Source organism: Conger conger, chromosome 8 (genome assembly GCF_963514075.1).
Source record: "Conger conger chromosome 8, fConCon1.1, whole genome shotgun sequence".
Taxonomy (NCBI): Eukaryota; Metazoa; Chordata; class Actinopteri; order Anguilliformes; family Congridae; genus Conger; species Conger conger.
The window spans coordinates 47,978,079-48,001,934 of NC_083767.1; the positions used below are offsets into that span (position 1 = coordinate 47,978,079).

Genomic DNA, 23,856 nt, shown 5'->3' on the forward strand with positions numbered 1-23,856 from the left:
AGCCCTACAACAATTTAAAATGTAATTATCGGGTTGTTACGGACATTGTTCTATGTTTTTGCATTTCGGCCACGTTATTTTCGATTATTTTAAAGGAATTATAAAACTTGGGCCCTACACTTGGTAGATAGATCATTGTTTACCTCTCTTCCCAGTGTAGTGTGGGAGCTGTAGTCAAATCGAACCTGTTACCTTTGAATAAAGTGATTAAAAAAACTACAGATACTGGAGGAGGGGCAAGCCAGAGTATTAACAGCAACACACAAGTGACGGACGTAAAGCACAGCCAATACATATAGTAATAACCAACACTTCAAATCTTCTCGTCGATCATAAAATCCAGCCAATTATGAAGAGGATTGTCATATATTGACGTTGGAATCAACCAATAGACGTTCGAATCTAAAAGTAATCATTCCCTCCCTCCTAGAGAACGCCAGAGATACTAGGTAATGGCGACGGGTTTGGTAAGTAAGAAAGTTAGCTACAGATAGCTCTGAAACAAAAGATTGAATACGTACAGCATAATAAGAAAATAACTTTTCATTTCACACTTTATGCGAATTCAAAGAAATGATAGATTGTCAATGATTGCGTCGACTTCGAGTGACATCTCTTGTTAGGGTGATTTTTTTTCATTGTGACGCTTGTTGTTTTGGCACTCACGATAGCTAGCAGGCTAGCTAGCTAGCTAGTTTGTTTTGTTTTACTTCGGGTCGCTGTCCTTCTGTGACGTTTTCCCTTCATTCATTTTCACCATCTTGAATGACAGGTCAACAGAGCACAATGTCTCAACTTGTTGACATTCTTTTTCTCCATCTAGCTGGCTAAAATAGAATCATTTCCTTTATTTTTCAATTAACCAGCTAACAAAAGAGTTCCGTTTTGCCACATATTGCAAGCAACAACCAGCTGTCAAATGAACTTTTCATCAAAACAACTCGTTTGCTCGTCAGCTTACTAACATCTTTGGCCATCAAGTGTATTGTCTTCGGGAGGAAACCGTTTGGTTTTTAAACACGGTATCGTTTTGCAAAAATCTGGAATATACGCTTTTATTGTGTTTTGCCTTCACGGCTGGCTGGCTAGGTGGAGTGTGGATTTCTTCATCGAGGTAGCTAACACACACTCGTACATTTAATAGTTTGCCAAGATTTTTTATCACATACAAAAGTGGATTCGTGAAAATACTACATTGCCACACGCATTTTCAGAAGATCAGTTATTTACTAATCAATGGATTATTATGTTGTGATATTGATCACTTCTTGTTACGCAGTTCTGAATGAATGAGCTCTGCTGCGCATGCGTCCAGTCCATAAAGTTTATAAACAAGGCTTGCATGCAAAGGGTCACATGATGGCATTTAACAAAACAGACAGAAAGTTTCAAGACAAAGAGCGTAATTCATTCAATCGCCTCGTTGAACATTTTAGTCTACCTTGAGGTTACACATTTGTTTCTTCATTTGCTTGAATGTGAATACAGTACAAAGTATCATTTTAAGTCGGCTCTATTGTTCTGCGTGTCGCTCATAATCTTTTGACGCGCACGTAGGCGAATGGAAATGCATGTGGTGACGTTGGCGAAATATTTTGTGCATATATATATTTAACTACATATGTGCGCTTTTACGGATGCACGACATTTTTATCTTTAAAAAGAGAGGGGGGTAGACGAGCATTACCTAACGCGTTTTGTACAACAGAAGTATTGCACGCATATATATTAAAAAAAAATAACTAGACAGATGTGTATTATCAGATTCAAGATGCCTAATTGCACATGCAAGGATATATATGAACTTTGAGTGGTAATTGCATAATACTAATCTATGTAAATTAGCCACAGTTTTGAAACGGAATTCCCCCTTGATAGTGTTCGGTATGCACTTCGGTATGGTCTCCATTTTAATTACACGGACAGTAGAAACCCGTTTTGTGTCGTTTCTTTATGGAGTATGCGAAGAATCTCTGTCTTTACTGTGTGCCTGCAGTCAGGGGAGCTGACATGGCATAATATGGTGTGGGAAGTGAAGACTAAAGCGGTGCCACGCAATACAGAGAAAGACCAGCAGGTGGAGCTGGAGAGCGTCTCAGGAATGGATGAAGCCTTCGACATGCTCAAGTGCAACGAGGACCTGCCGTCGTCCCCAGGATGCCCTACCAGTGAGATTCGCATGGAGTATGGTAATCTCATTCACACACAGACACACACGAACGCACCCACGCCACATGCAGAGACCCAAAGGTACACACGCATGGACACCTGGGGATGCATTCATTGAGTGGCTCACTTGGAGTAACACACAGACACGCAGTTACATCCACTCACCTTGACAGGAGTGGATGTGTTTTGCTGAACTTGTCCTGGCTGTGCGGTGTTCCTGGTTGGCTCATTACTACTACTTCACCTCCTCCTCCAGACGACCTCCCCGAGCTGCAGGAGGTGCATGAGAGCCGGGCGTTGCCGGCGGCGTTCCAGGTGGCAGCGGGAGTGTCCCATCAGGAGGGCCCCTGGGGTGCCTGGGGCCCCGGCCCTGACGGCGGCTCCCCCAACACCAACTGGCTGACAGAGCTGGCCAACATCGCCACCAGCCCTCAGAGCCCCCTCGTACAGAGCTCTCCCTGCAACAGGTGGATGCCTGCTCATCCTACTGCACGGCATTACACACATGCGCACACGCACGCACGCACGCACGCACGCACGCACGCACACACACACACGTACACACACACACGCACGCACACACATACACACACACACGCACACACATACACATACACGCACGCACACAGGCACACACTCACACGCATGCAAACACACATACAAATGCATGCAAGCACACGCACACACATACACACGCACGCAGACATGCACGCACGCACACACAAACAAACACAAACATTGCCACTTCACTGCAGCAACATTATGAGAATGTTTTCTGTTAGCTGAGATCACATGCTTATACACCCCTGTTCATACTACAGTTGGTAATTAAACCTAAACAATGATTTCATACACACCCATGTGATCATTTCTGAAGACTGTTTCTCCTGTCTCTGCCTCCCCAGGTCCTCTCCTGTGCACATTTTTGCCAACAGCAACAGTTTACATTCCTACGCCCGCCCTCCCCTGGCCTCCAGCAGTGCGCCTAGCCCTGCCCGCGGCCACCTGAGAGAGCGCAGACGGGTCAGGGTACGACCTATGACCTCTGACTTCACATCCCACTCACCTCCCCAGTGCACCACAGCGGAGACGCATATGTACGTCCGTCACGCTGCAGCAGAATGAATGTGTCTCTGTCACCCTCTCCCAGGCCAGCAGCGAGTCAGAGTCCGGCATCTTCTGCACATCCTCGCTCTCTGATGACGATGACATGGGCTGGTCCCATTCATGGCCCTCCACAGCCTGGCACTGCTTTCTAAAAGGTACATACAGCTTGGGTGAGGGGGGTAGAGACACTGCTTTCTAAAAGGTACACACAGCTTGGGGTGAGGGGGGGGGGGGGGTATAAGCACTGCTTGCTGAAAGGTACACACAGCTCGGGTGAGTGGGGTACAGGCACTGCTTGCTGAAAGGTACACACAGCTCAGGTGAGGGGGGTACATAGGCACTGCTTTCTAAAAGGTACACACAGCTCGGGGTGAGTGGGGTCCAGGCACTGCTTTGGTTAATCCTGTGCAGAAAGGCTCACAGCTGAAACTTTAGTGCAGCCAGTGGACTGGCTTGCATTTGTGATGACATCACAATGGAATGTGTTCCGCCTTCCAAACTGGGCGTAAAGAAAGGGTAAAAAAAAAACCCAGGGCTCTTCAAAAGGGAGTGTAGCTGTCTATCCATTTGTAGCTGTCTATTATATCATTTATGTGATATCAGATAGGGGCCTATTATTTCAGTTTATTCTCATCAGATTATTTTGGTTAAAAATATCCTATCCGATAGTTTTAAATTATGTAACCTTCTCATATATCAGATTACGTCACACCACAAGGGTTAGAAACATTTTGCTCCCCAGCTTTTCATGTCTCAATGATAAATATACTGGTGCAACCAATAAATCCAAATAAGTCAAATAAATACCTAATGAAGTGCTCAGCGAGTGTATATGCTTCAGTGTCTCGAGATATTTAAGAAAATAGAGTTTTCATATTTCATATCATAAATCGTTTTGTCAGTGGGTTTTTGGACGTGTGCGCATTGTCCCCGTAAGTTGCGCCTACGCAGCGGCATAAAGCTGAGAGCACGCGAAGCGAAACAGAAAGTGAAAGAGCCAGCAGAAGCACCCCTGGCTTAACCCTCCGGGGAGGGGTCAGAGCTGGCCGTGACGCACTCCTCTGGCTGCTGTGTAAGCAACACAGCTCATTACTCAGAGGTGACTGGGCCCCATTGACCGGGAGATTTAGCCCGCGTGATGTAACCGGCTCCGACATTCAGCAAGGTCAACCACCTCATCAGCTTTGCCTAATTGCCTCTCTGAAGTATGGGGTGACGTATGTTAGTATCATAGCGGTCGGTCACACGAGCGCACGGTGGTTCACATGTCTTCCACAGCAGCGAGCTCATTTCACAGGGTTTAAACGTGTACGTTCTGCCGGTTTCCCTCACACACCCAGCTGCTGGCATGCAACCCGCCCTCTGTGGTCACTCAGCTCTGGGTAATTTCTGTTTTGCTGTGCCGTGAATTATACTTTACTGGGGTATGAATTCATTCAGCAATCACAGACCAATGAGTAGGTCCACCCACAGATTACAGAACCACATAATTGTAGTGTGGAGACACAGTGTGACATTTGCTGTTACAAATCAATTCTCCAGCTTTTGATATATGGGGTGTGTTAATTGCATTAGGCTCATCAGTTTTTGAAATGGTTTTACTTAAAAAATTTCTTTTTAAATAATTTGTTTTAATGTTATCTATGCTTTAGATGGGGTTATGCGTATCTTTTCAAGCTTTGGCCATGAAGGGTACCTCTGCTGTTCAGCCATTTTATGAAAGAGTGTAAATAATGCAAATGGTGCTCCCTCTGCTGGTTATACAGGGCTGTTGCTGCTCCAGATCTTCCATTCTGAATTCCAATCCATTGAGTGTTTTAGGTGGTTTTAATAATGGCAGCCTAAAGTTGTGAGGTTTATAGTTATAGGGCAAGCACTGTGAAAGTAGCATGGTAACAACATTTAAGCAGGAGTTGCATTCTGCCGGTTCTTGCACACCATTTTTCATTCATTTTGATGACCAGGAAACATTTTGTGCAAATGCTGAAAATATAACGCTTGCTTAAATGTGCTAATTGTTTAACGTGACACCAAAGGGCAGTGCATTAGCAGATTGGTCAGAAGGGTGTTGTGTGTTAACGTAGCAGTACCCTGAGTGAGTGAAAAGGCCCCGTACCCTGAGTGAACAGCAGCTGAGAGTGTCCCCTCTGTGGCCCCGTACCCTGAGTGAACAGCAGCTGAGAGTGTGTCCTCTGTGGCCCCGTACCCTGAGTGAACAGCAGCTGAGAGTGTGTCCTCTGTGGCCCCGTACCCTGAGTGAACAGCAGCTGAGAGTGTGTCCTCTGTGGCCCCGTACCCTGAGTGAACAGCAGCTGAGAGTGTCCCCTCTGTGGCCCCGTGCCCTGAGTGAACAGCAGTTGAGAGTGTCCCCTCTGTGGCCCCGTGCCCTGAGTGAACAGCAGTTGAGAGTGTCCCCTCTGTGGCCCCGCTCCTCAGGCACACGCCTGCGCTTCCACAGGGGGCCCAACGTGGAGTGGCAGGATGCAGAGGACCTGGGGGACTCTGACGACGAGTCTGACGACGAGAGAGAGACACTGTCCCACTCCCTGAAGGTACTGCAGCCGCAACCCTCCCACTGTGCACATACACACGTGTGTACAGACACACAGGCATAGACACACGCACACATACACACGCGTGTGTACAGACACACAGGTATAGACACACGCGTGTGTACAGACACAGGTATGGGCACACATAAACACGCGTGTGTACAGACACACAGGTATAGACACACGCACACATACACACGCGTGTGTACAGACACACAGGTATAGACACACGCACACATACACACGCGTGTGTACAGACACAGGTATAGACACACGCACACATACACACGCGTGTGTACAGACACACAGGTATAGACACACACGCGTGTGTACAGACACACAGGTATAGACACACACGCACACATACACACGCATGTGTACAGACACACAGGTATGGACACACGCACACATACATACGCATGTGTACAGACACACAGGTATAGACACACGCACACATACACACGCGTGTGTACAGACACACAGGTTTAGACACACATGCGTGTGTGTACAGACACTCAGGTATAGACACACAAGCGTGTGTACAGACACACAGGTATAGACACACGCACACATACACACGCATGTGTACAGACACACAGGTATAGACACGCACGCACACACACCTTTGGTTAGGCCCATCTCCGTAACTGCAGAACATTGTTTCTGTGTTTAAAAAATTATACTTGTAAAACATTAAAATGTTGATCCATGTGGCCAGTTGGACAGACCAATAATAGGAAGGTACATCAAGGTACATTTTTTTTATTGATCATTTTATTCTTAAATGAGTGCTGCCATGATTGCCTGAGAGGACACAGTACCGTCAGACAGGCAGCTGCAACTGTAGCTCCACCCATTTAAAACACTGCAGCAGCCAATGAGCCGTTCAGCAGACTGTGAACTATGACACGAACAGCCCATTAACCTGGGATCAGGAGCTACTGTGGTTTTGAAAATGAGGACATTGACCGTATTCAGGTGGTTAAGAAAATGAGGGCATTGAATTGACCGTTTTCAGGGTTAAAGTAAGGTTTTTAGGTGTTTAACAGTTGTTATGAAATGGGGAGGGGGGGGATTAGAACTCTTCTAGAACCTCTGTTCTATCTGGTCAGCTGTCAACTGTTCTCTGCTCCTGTAGGTGACCGTGTTCCTCTTGTGAGCGTGTGCATACGTGTGTGTGTGTGTATGTGTGTGTGCGTGTGCACGCGTGAGCGCGCGTGAGCTGCTCTGAACCAGACCACGTCTGTAACACCTCTCTGGGTGTCGATTCGCAGAGCTACGGTTCTGAAGGGCTGAAGTTGGTGGCCCATGAAGAGACCCTGTCTTTTGGACAGTCTGTTCTCAAATTGACCTTTGACCCTGGTTCGCCAGAAGACGGCCACTTAACGGCAGAATGCAGATTGGATCATCCCTTTTTTGTGAAAAGTAAAGGTAATAACCATCGAATGACGCACGGAAACAAACAGACAAACACCACGAAAGACAAAGTAGTGCACCAGCACCAGTCTCGTGTACCGTACCTCTAGCCCAGACGACCCAGTGTGCGTGAGGAGAGCCCCAGAGGAGGGGCTGTGCTGTGGGCCTGGTCACTGAGGCTTCTCCTCCCGCAGGCTGGGCCTCCTTCTACCCGAGCCTGACGGTGGTGCGGCACGGGATCCCCTGCTACGAGGTGCAGCTGGGAGACGTGTTCCTGCCCCCGGGCCACCAGGACGCCAACAACTGTGACGATTCAGTCGTCTTCGACACCTTCAGGAGGTAAGGCCTTCCACTTCCACCTTCTTTACTTGTGTGCGGTCTGGGTTTAAGATCCTCAACTGCAAAGAAAATCCGTCTTAAGAAGTGTTTTATTGTTTACAAGTGTTTTAGACAAGACTTATCTCTGAAGTAGAAAATATTAGATTTTAAGTTTGAAGTAAAATGGTCTCACCCCATTCGCAAATCTCGAAATGAGTATAACTGTCGCCTCATTGGCAATAAACAAAAATAAAAAATAAAATATGTTTAGATTTTAAATCTTAAGACCACAATACTTGTTGAGATTGACTTAAGTGTTTTTGCAGTGTGACTGTGTGTGTATGTATATGGAGTAACCTGGCTGTAGAATGTGTGCAGTGTTGGGCTTGGCTGTGGGCTCAAACCCCCCTCTCCTCCTGCAGCTATGACTTCACCCCTCTGGACTCGTCAGCCGTGTACGTCCTGAGCAGCATGGCCCGCCAGCGCAGAGCCTCCCAGTCCAGCGGGGGCGCCGTCAGCCCTGACTGCGACAAGCTGGGCCGGGACAGCGAGCCCCCCGGCCCCTCCCAGTCCCCCCACGGCAAGGCCGGCAGGGGCCACTCCTCAGGGACAGCCAGCAGTGCCACGCCCACCAAGTGCAAGCGGCCAATGAACGCCTTCATGCTCTTCGCCAAGAAGTACAGAGTGGAGTACACACAGATGTACCCTGGGAAGGACAACAGGTGTGTTGGAGTCTTATCCCTTGTCTTATGTTTTTTCTGTCTCAGTCTTACTCCATCTTACTCCGTTAAAGGTTAAAAGAGCAGAAGTGTGCATAGAAGATTTGTATACTTAGTCAGCTGTAGTCAGGTGTGAGTAAGAGCCCTACAGCTTCACTGGGCTTTAGCTTCAATACGCAGTACCCCCCTCCCCCCACCTAGACTATCACACGACCCCCTGGCCCTCAGCTCCAGTCCCAGCTAGACTCTTGACAGGTCAGTTGACAAGGTGTCATCAGGCCTGAGTGCTTCTGGATGACTGTAAGGGTGTTGCATCACACATGGCCTCACAAGGGAAATGCCGGGGCAGAAACAGACAGACGGGAGAGGAGAGAATGTTCCAGAACTGACACCCCAGCACCGGCCCGTTCCCCCCACCTGCAGGAGGGGGAGGAGCCACAGCTCCAGATTCTGAAATGACATCCTGTAGGTCTGTTATACAGCGTGTTATGAAGCGCATCGCGCTGGTTGCGTCTGCAGGGCCATCAGCGTGATCCTGGGGGATAAGTGGAAGAAGATGAAGAACGAGGAGAGGAGGATGTACACCATGGAGGCCAAGGCCCTGGCCGAGGAGCAGAAGCGCCTCAACCCCGACTGCTGGAAGCGCAAGAGAACCAACTCGGTGAGGGTCACGGGTTCACATCCCCGCCACTAATGTCCCACTGTGTGCAGACCTGGGTCAAATACACTAGGTAATTGTTTCGGATTCAAATACTTTCCTATGATTTACTGAGCTTTGTCCGGTGTATTGGAACCTTTGAAATAGTGCAAACCCCGATTTCTGGTCCTCAACTGTATCAGGCAAGCTCAATCGAGCACAGAAAAGTATTTGAATTGAAAACAGTTGCGCAATTGAACCGGGTCTGACGTGGGTACATTCCATTACACAACACTACATTCATCTAGCGGACTCTAATCCAGAGAGACCTACGGTATGGATTCAGAGTCTGTGTGATTAACCTCCAGCCTCTCTCTCTCAGGGCTCACAGCAGAACTAACTCACAGACGCAGCAGGTTGGTGGGAAAACGTGAACTGGATTCAGAGACGCACGTGGAGGTGGGGCGAGCGAGCCTTCCTGTCTTCTGCCAGACGGATAAGACTTTACTGTGATTATGAATATACTTGCTTTTTTAACTTAATAGAGACATTATACAAAAAAAGAGCAAATGAAAGACAAATTATATTAAAAAAAGCGTATAATCTAGTAACTAACAGTGCTTCAGATATTTTCATATGTTTCTATTGACCGAAATGCCTTATTCTTCCAAAGTTTAAAAACTCAGAAACCGCTCAGTTGTATTCTTCAGGTAATTTTCGTATTCTTGGCTTGAAAGGTGAGATCCTGTGGTGCTACAGTGCAGGGCGAGGAGGGGCAGCAGCAAACAAATGTCTATTTTTAAATGTAAAGAGAAAAACAAAATAAGAAAAAGGGGAATTTTGCTTTATTTCAGCTTGTTCATGTGATTATATTTGTATAACTCAATATATTGCACAGACATGGTAATCCATTTAACTCTGTATTTTCCGTAAGGGCTGGGGTCTGGGGGCGGGGGGGGTTGAGTATAGCGTAGCGTAGCCTAGCGTAGCGTGACGTCCACCTGTGAGAACCATCGGTCACGTACGAACGGCACGTTCGACCCGAAGAGCTCACACGTTGGCGTATACCTGGAGTGGAGTACACACACAAAACACAGCACTTCTAGGGCTATGACTACACCCGAAGTGTTTTTGCACTTTATATACATGTATACATAATATACATATGCATATACATATATAAATATATTATTCACGCATGTAATCTTGTACAACCGATCCACGTTGACGAGCAGAGAATTTGATAAATTTTTGACACAATCGTGGCCAAACTGTACAGCTCTGACCTGCTCTCCTGGTTTGCCATTGAATTCTTATAATCTCTGATGTCCATAATGTACAGGTGCTTGGCTCCATCAAACTCTTGCACAGAACGTCCCTTGTATGATATTATAAATATTAAAAGTTTAAATGTGTAATCTAGCCTCTCCGTCTGGTGTGGTCACTGTGTCTTTGGCTTCCTTCCTTCAGTTCTTCTGTCGCAGTGTTCCTTTTTTCTTAAATCTTTTGATAAAAGGCTTTCATTTTGGCTCTGTTACCGTACGCACACCCTCATTTCCATGCATTAGCCCGAGCGTCTTCCTCGGGGGCAGGGGTTGCTATGACAACGGCGATTGAGACAGCAGCAGCGCGAATGTGACCGAGCCTAGAACCCCGCTTTCCAATTAGAGGCATCAAAAAAAGACTATCCCGCCTCTTCTGTCCCACAGTAATAAGATACCGGCAGTAAATGAAAGATTCTGCTTTGAAGGTCTCATTATGTGTGCATGATTGCACCCCCCTCCCCCCCAAAAAAAAACACAAGAAAAAAAAGAAACCAGTTTAGATATATGCCCTTTAATAATAAAACCACAAGGCCTGTCCCATATTACATGTTTACAAGATTTGCAGTGTATTCTACAGTAAATATACAATAGCACATACATGTATTCGAAATAATCAAAGGAAGAGTGAATAATTTATTTTACCCAACCCACACCACTTAGTGATGTGTTCCAATCACTATACAGGAACATGATCAATGGAAAACAAATCAAAACTAATCAGAAAAAGATGGTTATGATCCTTTTTTAACACACAGCCTCTACTCCCATTAAGCAGACAGGTTTCATATTTGGAGTATGGGAAATGAAGGGAATGACCTTTGGGTTTCTGTGAAGCCCTCCACCCCAGGGTTTCTGTGAAGCCCTACACCCCAGGGTTTCTGTGAAGCCCTACACCCCCGTGGTGGACTTCTGCAGCAGCTGGAGCATGATCGGATACACGGGCGCAAACTCCTTCCCCTGCCGCGCCCTCACCGACTGCACATAGGCCTCCAGAGCGCTCCTGTGCAAAACACAAGAGTCCCGTCATTCATGAACCAGTCACATTCATAAACCAGTCACATTCATGAACCAGTCACATTCATGAACCAGTCACATTCATGAACCAGTCACATTCATGAACCAGTCACATTCATAAACCAGTCACATTCATAAACCAGTCACATTCATAAACCAGTCACATTCATACACAAACAAACCAGTCACATTCATAAACACACAAACCAGTCACAGTCATAAACACACAAACCAGTCACATAAACACACAAACCAGTCCCATCGTTCATAAACCAGTCACATTCATAAACCAGTCACATTCATACACACAAAGCAGTCACATTCATAGACACACACACCAGTCCCATCATTCATAAACCAGTCACATTCATAAACACACAAACCAGTCCCATCATTCATAAACCAGTCACATTCATACACAAACAAACCAGTCACATTCATACACACACAGAGCAGTCACATTCATAGACACACAAACCAGTCCCATCATTCATAAACCAGTCACATTCATACACAAACAAACCAGTCACATTCATAAACACACAAACCAGTCACATAAACACACAAACCAGTCCCATCGTTCATAAACCAGTCACATTCATAAACCAGCCACATTCATAAGCTCACAAAGCAGTCACATTCATAAACACACAAACCAGTCACATTCATAAACTATTCATAAAATATTTTTCAGAAATATGAGCTGCAGTTTTGGATTTCATATATTTTTGCCATTGATCCGATCTGTATGTATCCATAGGCCAGTAAAAATATCACACACAACATAACCCAATACATGAACAAGTAAACACACCAGTTATCTTCACCAGTAGACACACATTGGTACACAGGACTAAGTATTTATTAGGGAATTGAGCTAACTCTCCCAGTGGCTGCATTTCCTCTTAGATATCCAGTTAAAGTTATTCTGACTGCAGCTACACATGCATGTCATCTCAGCACACACAGGCAACACTTAGTAACATACTATCAACCTAACGTACCGTCTTAGCCCCCATTTCTCAAATACCTCCCATCACCACAAGGGTGCACTCACACATCACAGTATATATTCACCAGTATCCATTACTGAAAATGAATTCAATCATTTTATTTCTTTAATTCCAAAATGGTAAAGTACTTTATCACAGCATAACATTTAACCAGTTACAGCTGTCATTTATCAAAAGAAAATAATGGTAGAAATGAAAAGCTACATTCTTCAGCTGCACACTGGCAAGTATGTGTTGAAGTATTAACATACACTAAATCACACAATATTTACCTAAAAATATATTCATGCCCTAGAAAGATTGTGACAGAAGGATGATTTAATGGAGAAAAGGTAAATGTGTCACCAATTTATACTTGCTCAAATAAATGTGAATGATCCTCTTAGACCACAAAAACTGGTCTGAAGGACAATATGGAATACTAATAAACTTATTCAATAAAAAACACGATGACCTGGTTTGCTCACTCTTCATATTCGTCTCAAAATGAAATCACCCAAATGTAATCCCGTATGGGTAACACTACTCTTCAGGTTAACTTAATCAACTTCCATAAATTACACAGAAGCTTCAAAATGGCATCACCACGACAGAAAATGAGAAGGTGACCACTGGAGTGTGCAGTGGGTGAGTGTTCACTGGCGTAGTTAAAGCCACAGATGAGACTGGATATTTCAGGCACAGGGTCACGGAGTGATGGCTATAAGAAAAACAATAATCACAAGACGTGGAACTTTCCAGTTTCCATGGTAATGTCCGTTATAAAGAAGTTACGAGAAGGCTGCTAGCTCTCATTGCTTTACATTACATTACATTCTGGTCTTACTGTTCCAGGAAAAGCAGGCAAGAAATGATTCACCATAATGTGCTGTGGAGGAAGTGGGTCTGAATGCACTCAGAACCAAAGGGCAATGACAAAGATAAGGAATATCTGGGATACTTAAGGTCATTTAGATGCTTCATCTCAAAAGCTTCCTTTCCATACCGTACATCACAGTATGAATTCACATGATGCATGGATCCAGAGCACATACCACAATGGATACATGGAGGATTTGATCCAATCAACATTTGTCTCATGTGCTCTGATTTACTTGGCTAAAAAGTGTATACTAATGATATGGTCAAAACCAGACATACCCTCTATCAAGAAGTAGCTAATCTACCCTAGGAGAAATTCATATATGATCTACATCAAAAATCCACAAAGTTTTGGAAGATCTGGTCACACCTATGGTTTTATCAAGACAACTTTGTAACATGTGCCTTAAATGTTGCCTTCCTTTTGTCATTGCTTATAAATCTTATGTATTTTGTCTTTTTATTTTCTTTTCTCCTCCCATTTGCCCCAAATGCTATTCATTGAACCAGTTTACTGCACAGTGTTAACCTTTATTTATTTATAAACTGTACTGCGATCTTATTATAACCCTGTGAAGACCTAATAAAAAGATATTTGAGACAATTAACATTTGTCCTTAACCTTTGACTAATATTTAAGAGCATGAGTCATTTATTTCCTTCACAAACACAGTTTGGTGAGTTCAGCACTAAAGCCAAGAAAAAGAAAAGAACACCCTGCTTTTGTGTCCTTGTTTGTCAAAGTTAAGGACAAAATTAGATAATGACAGTTGCAACCATAGTCACAAGTTCACAAGCAAGAACAAAGCACTGGAAAAGAGCTGGAATGACTCCCAAGAAGATGATGAAAAATCTGTCCTGGGAACACCTAGACATCATAATGGACACAATATCAATCGTGTGCAACATCACAAAAATAATGGGGATCATACCATTAAACACACAACTGGTTGTAAAGCATGCTGTTGGCCTGTGCAGTTAGAATCAAGTAAAGTAGTACTAACCCACCGCCCACACCCGTGACCCCCATTGCCTTGCCTTCCATTTCCAAGCAGCAGCTAATCCATTTCCTCCACCTGAAATTGGCCTTCATTAAAGGTAGCAGAGTAGAATAACAGAAATGGAACTGGACTAGAAACTCTGTGGTTGTAGTTTTGATTCCCAGGTGAGCACTGCTGTTGTAACCTTGAGCAAGGCACTTGAGCAAGGTACCTGAACCGCTGTAATATTTATCGGAATGGATTTTATGTAAAGAAACTGAAGTTGTGTACATTGTTTGACTCTAAGAGCATCTGCCAAATGCCCGTAATGTAAAAAAGAAAGAAAAAACGGCGCATAAAAAGAACTCATCTGCCTGGAGTGTGGGAGTCAGGAGAAGCCTGTGAAGATGTCTGCTGTCACTCTCACATTAGAATGCTCTGCGTACGGCTGAGCTGACAGGAAGGGCCCTGACAGGAACAGGAAGTGATTCCGATAAGCAGCTGTCACACAGACAAGCGCGGGGCTGGAGGACCTGCTGGCCGGGACTCGGGCTACGGCTAGGTCTGCAGGAGGCTCGATAACCTAAGCTGCTCCTATCAGCTGACGTTTGCCACAAGACAAATATCCTGTCTTGCTTCTGCAAGACCCTTTAGAGATACTATACTCCCACTGCGACAGCCTTTTTCTGGCAGAGAGAGAGAGAGTAGAGAGAGGAGACTGGTATAGGTATATGCTCAGGGATACAGAGGAACAGCCTCTGTGGGTATTATCATTCTTAAGGTGAAACTGCAAAGATCACTCCTGGACGGGTGAATAGAAGAAATCTGAAATCCTGACCATGTGACTGCAAACCTCACCCCCAATTCCCACTGTCCAATCCCATCTCAACCGCGAACAGGAAAAGCTTTACTCTCTGCATTTTGGGAATCTTGTGAAGCTGTGTGAAACATGCAGCCAGCTGGAGGAGCTATTGTGAGTGGAGCTGCTGCACAAAGGGCTGTCATTCAGACTCTCAAGTATCAATCATATTTTTGTGATCTGAAGCACACCACTTTGTCTGAGAGGAATAGCCCTTGCTGGGCTGCTTGGGCTTTCAGTAAGAATCACTGGGCTTTCGGTAAGATTCACACAGCTTTCAGTAAGATTCACACAGCTTTCAGTAAGATTCACTCGGCTTTCAGTAAGATTCACTCGGCTTTCAGTAAGAATCACTCGGCTTTCAGTAAGATTCACTGGGCTTTCAGTAAGATTCACTGGGCTTTCTGTAAGATTCACTCGGCTTTCAGTAAGATTCACTCGGCTTTCAGTAAGATTCACTCGGCTTTCAGTAAGATTCACTGGGCTTTCAGTAAGATTCACTCGGCTTTCAGTAAGATTCACGCAGCTTTCAGTAAGACACACTTGGCTATTAGTTGGATTCACTGGGCTTTCAGTAAGATTCACTGGGCTTTCAGTAAGATTCACTGGGCTTTCAGTAAGATTCACTGGGCTTTCAGGAAGATTCACACAGCTTTCAGTAAGATTCACACAGCTTTCAGTAAGATTCACTCGGCTTTCAGTAAGATTCACCAACACAAAATGGAGAATTCACAACTGTACCGACATATACATATAACAGGGACAGCCTGGACAATTGCACCTACCAACAGTCAATCACAAGACACTACTTGCTACCTAAACCTTCCCGAACCCTTCCCTTGTGTATTGTATGGAATGTCTACCGTCTACTGTCTTACTGTGCTGTGATATTGTCTGTTGTCATGTTTAAATGTAACTCTGTTTGTACTGTCTGATGTCTGAAATGTAAATAAGTGTAGTGAAAAGTAAAACTCAAATAAAAGAAAGTTTCAGTAAGATTCACTCGGCTTTCAGGAAGATTAATTTCGTCCCCTATTTCCTGAATTGTAACATTGTAACAGACGTACTGCATTTTCTCTCTAATTCAAGATAAACATAACACCATTAGTGATTTACCAGCTAGTTTAGACTGTTTCCATTTTTACTAGTTCCAAAAATAGACCCATGCAGTACCAAAAATGATTGTAGCACCTGGCAGAAATGAGTGTGTATCATCAACTGAGAGTTGGCAGCCCTGAGATATCTAACATAGGCTCGTGTAAAATCCACTTTTTATTATTGCCAATATGCACAAAATATATGATGTTCAATATTAACGCTTTTTGGGGGGTGGAATTGTGACAACCAAATCAAAAATGGATACCAGTCGTAGCTGTATGGTATTATTACCATATTAAATTATCGTGATATTCAATATATTCAGACATCTTTTTTGAGGAAGAGGTGAGAATGATGTCTTTCCCAGCTCTGTTGGAAAAGGGGGCCTTACTTGATGAGGGTGAGGCGATCCTTCTCTGAGGGGTGGTCGTCCAGCCACTGGGAGTAGCGGGCGATGGACCACTCGGCCCTCTGTGGGAAACAGAGGGGACATGTTAAACCCAAAGCCCCTCTTCTAAGGTCAGGGACCTTCAGACACAGCCTAACAGAGCCATCCTAGCTTTTCACCTCTCAGAGAGGTGTTCAAACAGGGGTATATATTACATCAACCTATCTGTAAAGGTAGAATTGTGTTATTTATGCGCAGGTATAAGTCGGATTCCATAAGCGGGGAGTCCCCCTATATGTCCCCATATATGGGCAATGTAGTAAGTGTCTCGTAGAAGTAAGATCTGCTCCAGGCTAAGGTGGCAAGTCCAGGGGTCAGAAATGAGAAAGGAGTCTTGCTGTGTGTTTCTTCCACCCATTTCACTAATTAGTTCTGATTCCTTGCCGAGAAATTACACTAATTCACAAATCCAGGGGATTGGAACAAAACGGGACTATTTTTACTTTCTGAACCTGGATTTTCCACCTCTGCTGCTATGTTACTATGCAACTTACGAGTGTGATGTATAAATAGTACAGTGCTGTGAGTGGTGATAGCACATCACACAGACATACCTGGTGGGGAGACTTGAGTTCGGGCGGGGCCCGTGTGAACAGGAAGTGTAGGATGGTGCTGTAGGGGATGAGGTCTCCCACAGCCTGGCTGCTGGCGATGTGTTCACTGGTCTGGAAGAGCAAGGGCCTGGAATACAACACACAATCACACATTAGGATATGCCACACACGACAGCACATTAATGACCACACTATCACACACTGCATTACATCTACTACCACTCGCAATCACACACATTACAGTAACCACACACAATCTCACATCAAAGCACATTTACAACCACACAATCACACACCACATTACAATATGAAACATAGAAACACAGCACAATACCACAAAATCCCACACCACAATCCACTCACACACAATCACATACAACAAAAGAACAAATATAAAGACTCATGGCATGTAACATAAAACAATGATATACAGTTTCAAATCATACAATGCAAAAACAAAAGCATCAAAAATATTACACAACTTATACACAGGGTAATAAAACTTCACGTTTCACATTGGCCATGTACAGGTAAAAGTCATTGTGAATACGTATGCACATGTATAATGAGAGCTGAAACAAACACTAGCGTAATGATAATGTACGTGCACATACATCCAACATGCTTTTCAGACCCTAAAGATCTCTTGCGTTCACGACGGTCGCCATTTCAGCTAGTGTAGCAACAGAGCTAGTTATAGAAAGTGAGCACGTGAGCGTGGAAGGCAGAGAAAGCTGTGATATTTCTGGGTTTTCTGTCAGCACATGAGTAAATTAACAACTCCCACGCATGGCAAAGACACCGCAGGCTTCTGATCCCACACTCTAAGTTAGCGAGAGGAGGGCAATGCTCATTTGTAGCACCCTAACATGACCCACACTGGAGAAAGGCTAATTAAAGCATAAGTTCACAGTCTATGATGCACCATACCGTAACAAATATTTCACACGATTTCTGCTTCGTTAAAGCACTTCACTGCAGCTCTGTGATTCATTATAGCGTGAAAATACACGCCACATCTATGTTTTGAAATGCCAATGCAGTAAGCGTTAGCTTAGCGGTCTGAAGTGTGAAAATTTGGCTCTGTAAAACCACTCCCTCCAACATTCCTTCAACACCGAAACATAGTGTAACTCCAGGTTCACTGAAAAGGGGGGGGGGGGGGGGAGATAAATGATATTTATGACCGAAACCTGCCCTGACCCCAGTTGGCAGTTCATCTTCTCTACACCAACATAAGTCCTTCTCTTTATCTTCTGAACTGATTCTGGTATCTCTTGAATTCAGCCACTATAACATTTCTGTAAGGATACAGTTACACTCTGGAAGTTCTGGTGTGGAGTGCGTATGCTGAAATACCGATAGATGGACACAGCAGGAGGTGTTGACACCATGTCTAGTGGTGTTTTAGGGTCTCATCCTTCTGTTCCCTGATCTCACCGTCACCCGGATGGCTCTGCTCCCCCTTCACCCCCGTCCATCTCCTCAGCCAATCCACACGTAGCGGGGACGGCCCTGCCTGCCCCGGTGCCCGCCCGAACCCGCAGCTCCGAGCCTGGGCAGCTGTGCCTGGTGCAGCGCAGACTCATTTGCAGTCCGTGCCAGCTCCCCTCAGCTTACCCGCGACCTGACACCCTCTCCTCTGCGTGCGTCAGCCGGGGCCCATGTTTATTCATGAGCAGGGAGCATTCTGGCAGAGCCCAGCCGGATAAACAGGTCTGAGGGTAGGGCCTGAGTTCGCTCGAGTCTTAGCCTCGCAAGCCTCTAATGAAATCTCCTCTGTGCTTTCTGCTGCTACAGCGGAACTTTCCGGAGCCTACACTGAGCCACAGAGTGGAAGGAGCACAAAATGGCGGAGGAAGTGAGAATCACAAGAGTAGGATGCGAGTAGGATGCGTACAGAACGTGGGCTTTGTGAAGCAGGACGCTGGCTGGCCACGCAGACGTTAGCGGCCTACGCTTTAAAAGATCTCCCGTCTGTGGTAGAGAGTGCATTAAAGGGCACTCACGCTAGATGGATGAAACTGCCTCCAGCACGTGTTCTTCTCAGATAAACGAGGAAACAACAAATTGCAGCATTATCAGCGTCCAAAAGGGAAGAGCTCGGCGAGATTCGATTAGCCAGCCTGCTGCACGTGCTCCTCATTCGATTAGCTTGGCCTTCAAGATGGAACTGAAGATTCGGAAATGATGGTGACAACCCGCATAGAACCCCAGCCTTGTAAGTGGATGTCTGATAATTGGTGGGGGGCAGGTTCAATGTGCACACTGGAATCTGCTCTATAAGCCATGTTTAGGGACACTCAAGGAACCATATTGGGTACTCACTAGGTTAATTAAATTTTTTACAGATTTAGCATGCTGATTTGGCCTTATAAAAACTCCTGGAACCAAGATAACACTTGTCTCAGATTGTTAATCTGGGAGATATGGGCTAACGAAGCTTTCCCTCTCTCCATTGCAGTACGCCATAGAAATGGTTCTTTTATCACTGTATTGGTCTTCACCAGTTTAATGTTTTACATATATATTATGTTCACCCCTAGATGAAAGGTAACAGAGTTATGAGTGTTTATAATCTTGAAATCTGATTTGCAAAAAAACCTATATTTTAAAATGTATTAAATTTTAAATTTAAAAGTTAGATTAGAATGTCAACACCATCTCCAGAAAATTCAGTCTTGGATATTTGAGTCATTGCAGAGATATCATTGCTTGTCTGAAGCAGCATCACATTGATTTAGATCACCAATTCCTGGTTTTTCACTATCACTTTCTGGGAGTCAGTTGTGAAGACAGTAATCAGGAAGACTAATTACCCAGGCGAATAGAAAACCAGGGCTGGTTTTGGATTTGAGGGCCTGGATAAGAGCATCTGCCAAACTTGAGAAATGAACTTGGGGTAAGCAACCCAAACAGGGACTACATGTGACCAGATCTTCCCCCACACAAGTCAGTGTAAAAAAAGATTGAAAATGGCTTTAAGTCGAACTCTGGCTGACTAAATGGCTTCCATAATGCATAAGCAGCTATGAATGAAACCATTAACCTATGACAAAGCGCAAGTGGTGAAACTGACAGCCAGGGATAGAAGACACTGTCAGGGGGAGAATGCCTCTGATGGCACCAGCCCTAATCAGAAGTGCATCTTCATTAAGGTTCCTTTGTTCGGAGTGATTAGCGAAGTTAACCTACGGAAAAGCACCAGCCTGCCTCCCTGTCTCCATGCATCATGCCTCATTTCACGTACAAGATGAAGGCTTTTCCAGCACTCATCTCATACCTGGCAATATGCTGCTTCGAGTGCCGGCACAGTACAAATGTAAGAGAAACGGACTGTACTGGTAAGTAGTGTAGATAGTGGTTGATGCAGGCAGAGGAATAGGCCTGTGTTTATTTCAGCCGGTAACAAACACATAGGATGTAGGACTGGTTGGATGGAGAGACAAGCAGATGAAGGGATAGAGAGGAGGAGCTAAAGGATGGGTGAAGGGTTTTGGGATAGCGGTGTGATGGAGGGATGGCTAGAGAGAGGGAAATGATGGATAGGTAAAAGGTTGAAGGAATGTGTGTAGGGACAGACAGGCAACTGGGGGACGGAGGGCAGGACTCACCTGAAAGAGCGAAGCAGGCGGTAGGCTTTGCCCAGGTCAGCCACCCGTCTGCAGAGAGGGGCCACTGCCAGCTCCATCTGCAACAGAGACAGGGTTAAAGGGAGCGTACAGGACATTCGCACCGGCTGCAGAAATCAGCCTCACTTCTCAGGCAGCGGTGTGACCCTGGCTCGTATGAGGCAGCTGCGGCTTTAGAGGAGAGTGAAACAGTTCCCCCTCAGGAGGCCAGGAGGAGCCCTGTCTCACAGCCCTGCCGCTCCTCATTAGCCCTAATGAAGGAGGAGAACCCACAGCTCAGGCACCCAGTGAACCCAGCACTGGCGGCCAATTAACACCCTGACACAGGCTACTCCTGTACCGAGCGCACACTAACACTGACAGAGGCTGCTCCTGTACCCAGTGCACACTAACACTGACACAGGCTGCTGTACCCAGTGCACACTAACACTGACACAGGCTGCTGTACCCAGTGCACACTAACACTGACACAGGCTGCTGTACCGAGTGCACACTGACACAGGCCGCTCCTTAGACAGCGTTTCTCTCTGTCCCTCTCTCACACATGTACACACATGCACATACACTCCGATCCACATACATCCTATATACTCTATACAATACAATATACAATTCACAGCCATACATTTCCAATTCTTGTCCTTCCTTATTTGTTTTGAACCGGTTGTATACCATCATCTCTATTTTTAATTATTTTCTGTTGATTTATCTGCCTACATATCCAGTCGCAGCTGCCAAGGGACAGCGGATGAAAATAAGCTTGTGGCTGAAAGTGGGTGAATGTGAAATGGGCTGAGGTTAAAAGGGGAGGCAGCGTCTCTGCTAAATGAGCAGACAAACACACACGGGCCAGACAGCTGGCGACTGGAGGGCGTCGCCCGCTGCGCTCCCATCTCCCGTGGGGACCGGAGGCTATCCCACGGCCCGCACCTCCAAAACAACGCGGCTGACGCGATGGCGCTCGGGTTACGAGAGGAAACGAGGACACAGCCCCGTCCCCCTCTTTCCCGCCATTCCCCTCCCGGCGGGAACACGACGGCGATTCCGTTCTCGTCGCCGGGATGAGGTTAATACTCCTGTGACTTCAAAGCGGTTGAGATGGAAAAGAATTACACAGGAGGGGAAATTACAACATGACATAACGGTTACCAGGGTCATAGCATGCAGCCCCCGTTCAAAGATGGCTCCCCACCGCGGATGATTTCCATTTTCATTTCCCCTTGACTCCGATATGATAAGGTCTCCTGACTTACCGAGAGGGGGAAATGTTTGATTGATCTCAAACTGCAGCCTTGAGCATTTGTATGCAGGCTACGCATTTCAAAGAGAGAGAGAGAGAGAGAGAGAGAGAGGGAGAGGGAGGGAGAGGGAAAGAGAGAGAAAAAGAGACAGAGAGAGAGAGAGAAAAGTGAGGGAGGAGGAAAGGCGAAGACTGTACACCCTGAAGCAGGGGAGGCCGCGGCGGCGGCTAATGTTAGATTTGCTTTGAAGCGCTCTGGCGTTTGGGAACACATCCCCGGGAGAAACGCTGTGATATCATTGTGCGGCTCAGACTGTGCGGCCTCTGTCAGGGTGACATTCACGCAGAAATCTGCCACACTCTCAGGTTAGAGACAGGAAACAGCGGCCATTCAGGCTCCGCATGGAGCACAGCAGGAACGAGGGAGGAAAAGGGAGTAGGAGAGAGGAAAGAAAGCAAAAAAAAACAAAGACACTGAGAAACAGAGAAGTGCGAAACCTTCATGGGGGCGTGAGAAAGAACAAGACGGCAAGACAGACTGATCTTTGACAACTATATTATCTACCCCTTTTTCCATCCTCCTCAAACTCTCCCCTCCCCTTCTCTCCACCTTCTCTCCCCCTCTCTCCCCCTCCCCCTCTCCGTGTGTATGGCGGCTAAAATTGCCTGCTCCCATTCGCTGGGTGTCGGCAGGTCTCCCGCCCGCGGACGGCACAAAGGAGCGCGGCCCTCAGACGGAGCTGGCGCTCTGGCGCTGTGCGGCGCTAAAAGCCCGCAGAGAGGAAGGACAGAGAGTGCGCTCGAAAGCGAGCTCCTCAGAGGCCAGCTTCTCTCAGAGCCGCTCTACAGAACGCCACGACGTCCGAGAGGCTCCGCATGCTTAAATATGCCACTGAGTATGCTTTAGTGCCTATGCCCGTCGGGAAGTGTGTCAAGTGTGCTCCAGTTGTATAATGCTACCACTAAGCATATGGGTAAGTATAAGGTATGAGGGAAAAAAAAAAACAGATGTACAGACACCCACGCATGCACAGGCACGTGTGCCTGCACACACGTAGGCGCAAACACAAAGACACACAGACGCGTACATGCACACATACATGGGCACAGAGTAGTAGACCAGCAGAGCTATGATTATGATGATGATGATGAAGATGAGGACGAGGAGGAGGAGGAGGAGGAGGAGGAAGCAGATAGAGACAGAGCTCCCTCACCTGGGCGAAGTCGGCCGCCAGCCTCATCTTCCCCCCCTCCCCCAGGGGGCGCAGCAGGCTGGCGTTGCGGACGAACAGCTCGATGGCGCGTTGCGCGATGGCCTCCGTGTTGTCGTAGATGAAGTCCAGGCACTGGAAGTGGCGGAAGTAGTCGCTCATCACGCGCAAGATGAAGCCCTGCAGTTCCTTCATGTACAGAGAGCATGGCACCTCTGGCTTCCCTGGGGCGGAGAGCGGCCTGAGACACACACACACACACACACACACACACACATTTTAATACTTTTATTCATGTCCACATACCAAAACAACATCAAAGAACATAAACAACAGACACAGTACATAGTAATTATGTGGAAACTGGCAGGTTCAGGGTAGCCTGTAACGTAGTGGTTAAGGTAAATGACTGGGACAGGCAAGGTTGGTGGTTCAAATCCCAGTGAAGCCACAATAAGATCCGCACAGCCGTTAGGCCCTTGAGCAAGGCCCTTAACCCTGCATTGCTCCAGGGGAGGATTGTCTCCTGCTTAGTCTAATCAACTGTATAAGAGCGTCTGCCAAATGCCAATAATGTAATGTAATGTAATGGGTACAGGTAGCAGCGCCACCTCCATATATGGTGGCTACTTACTATGGCAGAAATGGAACAGTATCTTACCAGCTGCGTTACCTGCAATTTTGACAATTTTACCAGTCAGGT

The 23,856-nt window shown here is 46.0% G+C and overlaps 2 protein-coding genes across 5 annotated transcripts in view; one reads left to right on the top strand and one right to left on the bottom strand.

Annotated features, from left to right (window-relative positions):
- Positions 1-382: 382 nt before the first annotated feature.
- LOC133135753 (HMG box-containing protein 1-like) lies at positions 383-10,340 on the top strand. 4 transcript variants are annotated; one of them, XM_061253012.1, is made up of 11 exons: positions 383-467; positions 1,997-2,189; positions 2,426-2,636; positions 3,075-3,198; positions 3,320-3,431; positions 5,713-5,828; positions 7,103-7,259; positions 7,439-7,583; positions 7,985-8,284; positions 8,801-8,942; positions 9,301-10,340. In XM_061253012.1, the coding sequence occupies exons 1-11, from the start codon at positions 453-455 to the stop codon at positions 9,316-9,318; spliced, it is 1,533 nt and encodes a 510-aa protein (XP_061108996.1). In that variant the 5' UTR covers positions 383-452; the 3' UTR covers positions 9,319-10,340. The 4 variants fall into 4 exon arrangements, with proteins under 4 accessions (XP_061108996.1, XP_061108997.1, XP_061109000.1 ...); XM_061253013.1 differs by having other exon boundaries at positions 1,997-2,168; XM_061253016.1 differs by lacking the exon at positions 383-467 and adding an exon at positions 476-1,114.
- A 398-nt stretch (positions 10,341-10,738) lies between these two features.
- The window catches only part of cog5 (component of oligomeric golgi complex 5), a 126,193-nt gene continuing 113,075 nt past the window's right edge, over positions 10,739-23,856 (bottom strand). Inside the window, exons 18-22 of the mRNA XM_061252887.1 lie at positions 23,157-23,394; positions 20,685-20,761; positions 17,071-17,197; positions 16,460-16,539; positions 10,739-11,243 (exon numbers count right to left, since the gene is read on the bottom strand). Of these exons, the coding sequence (XP_061108871.1) occupies positions 11,132-11,243; positions 16,460-16,539; positions 17,071-17,197; positions 20,685-20,761; positions 23,157-23,394 (634 nt within the window). The 3' untranslated portion in view covers positions 10,739-11,131. The remainder of the gene's footprint in view (positions 11,244-16,459; positions 16,540-17,070; positions 17,198-20,684; positions 20,762-23,156; positions 23,395-23,856) is intronic.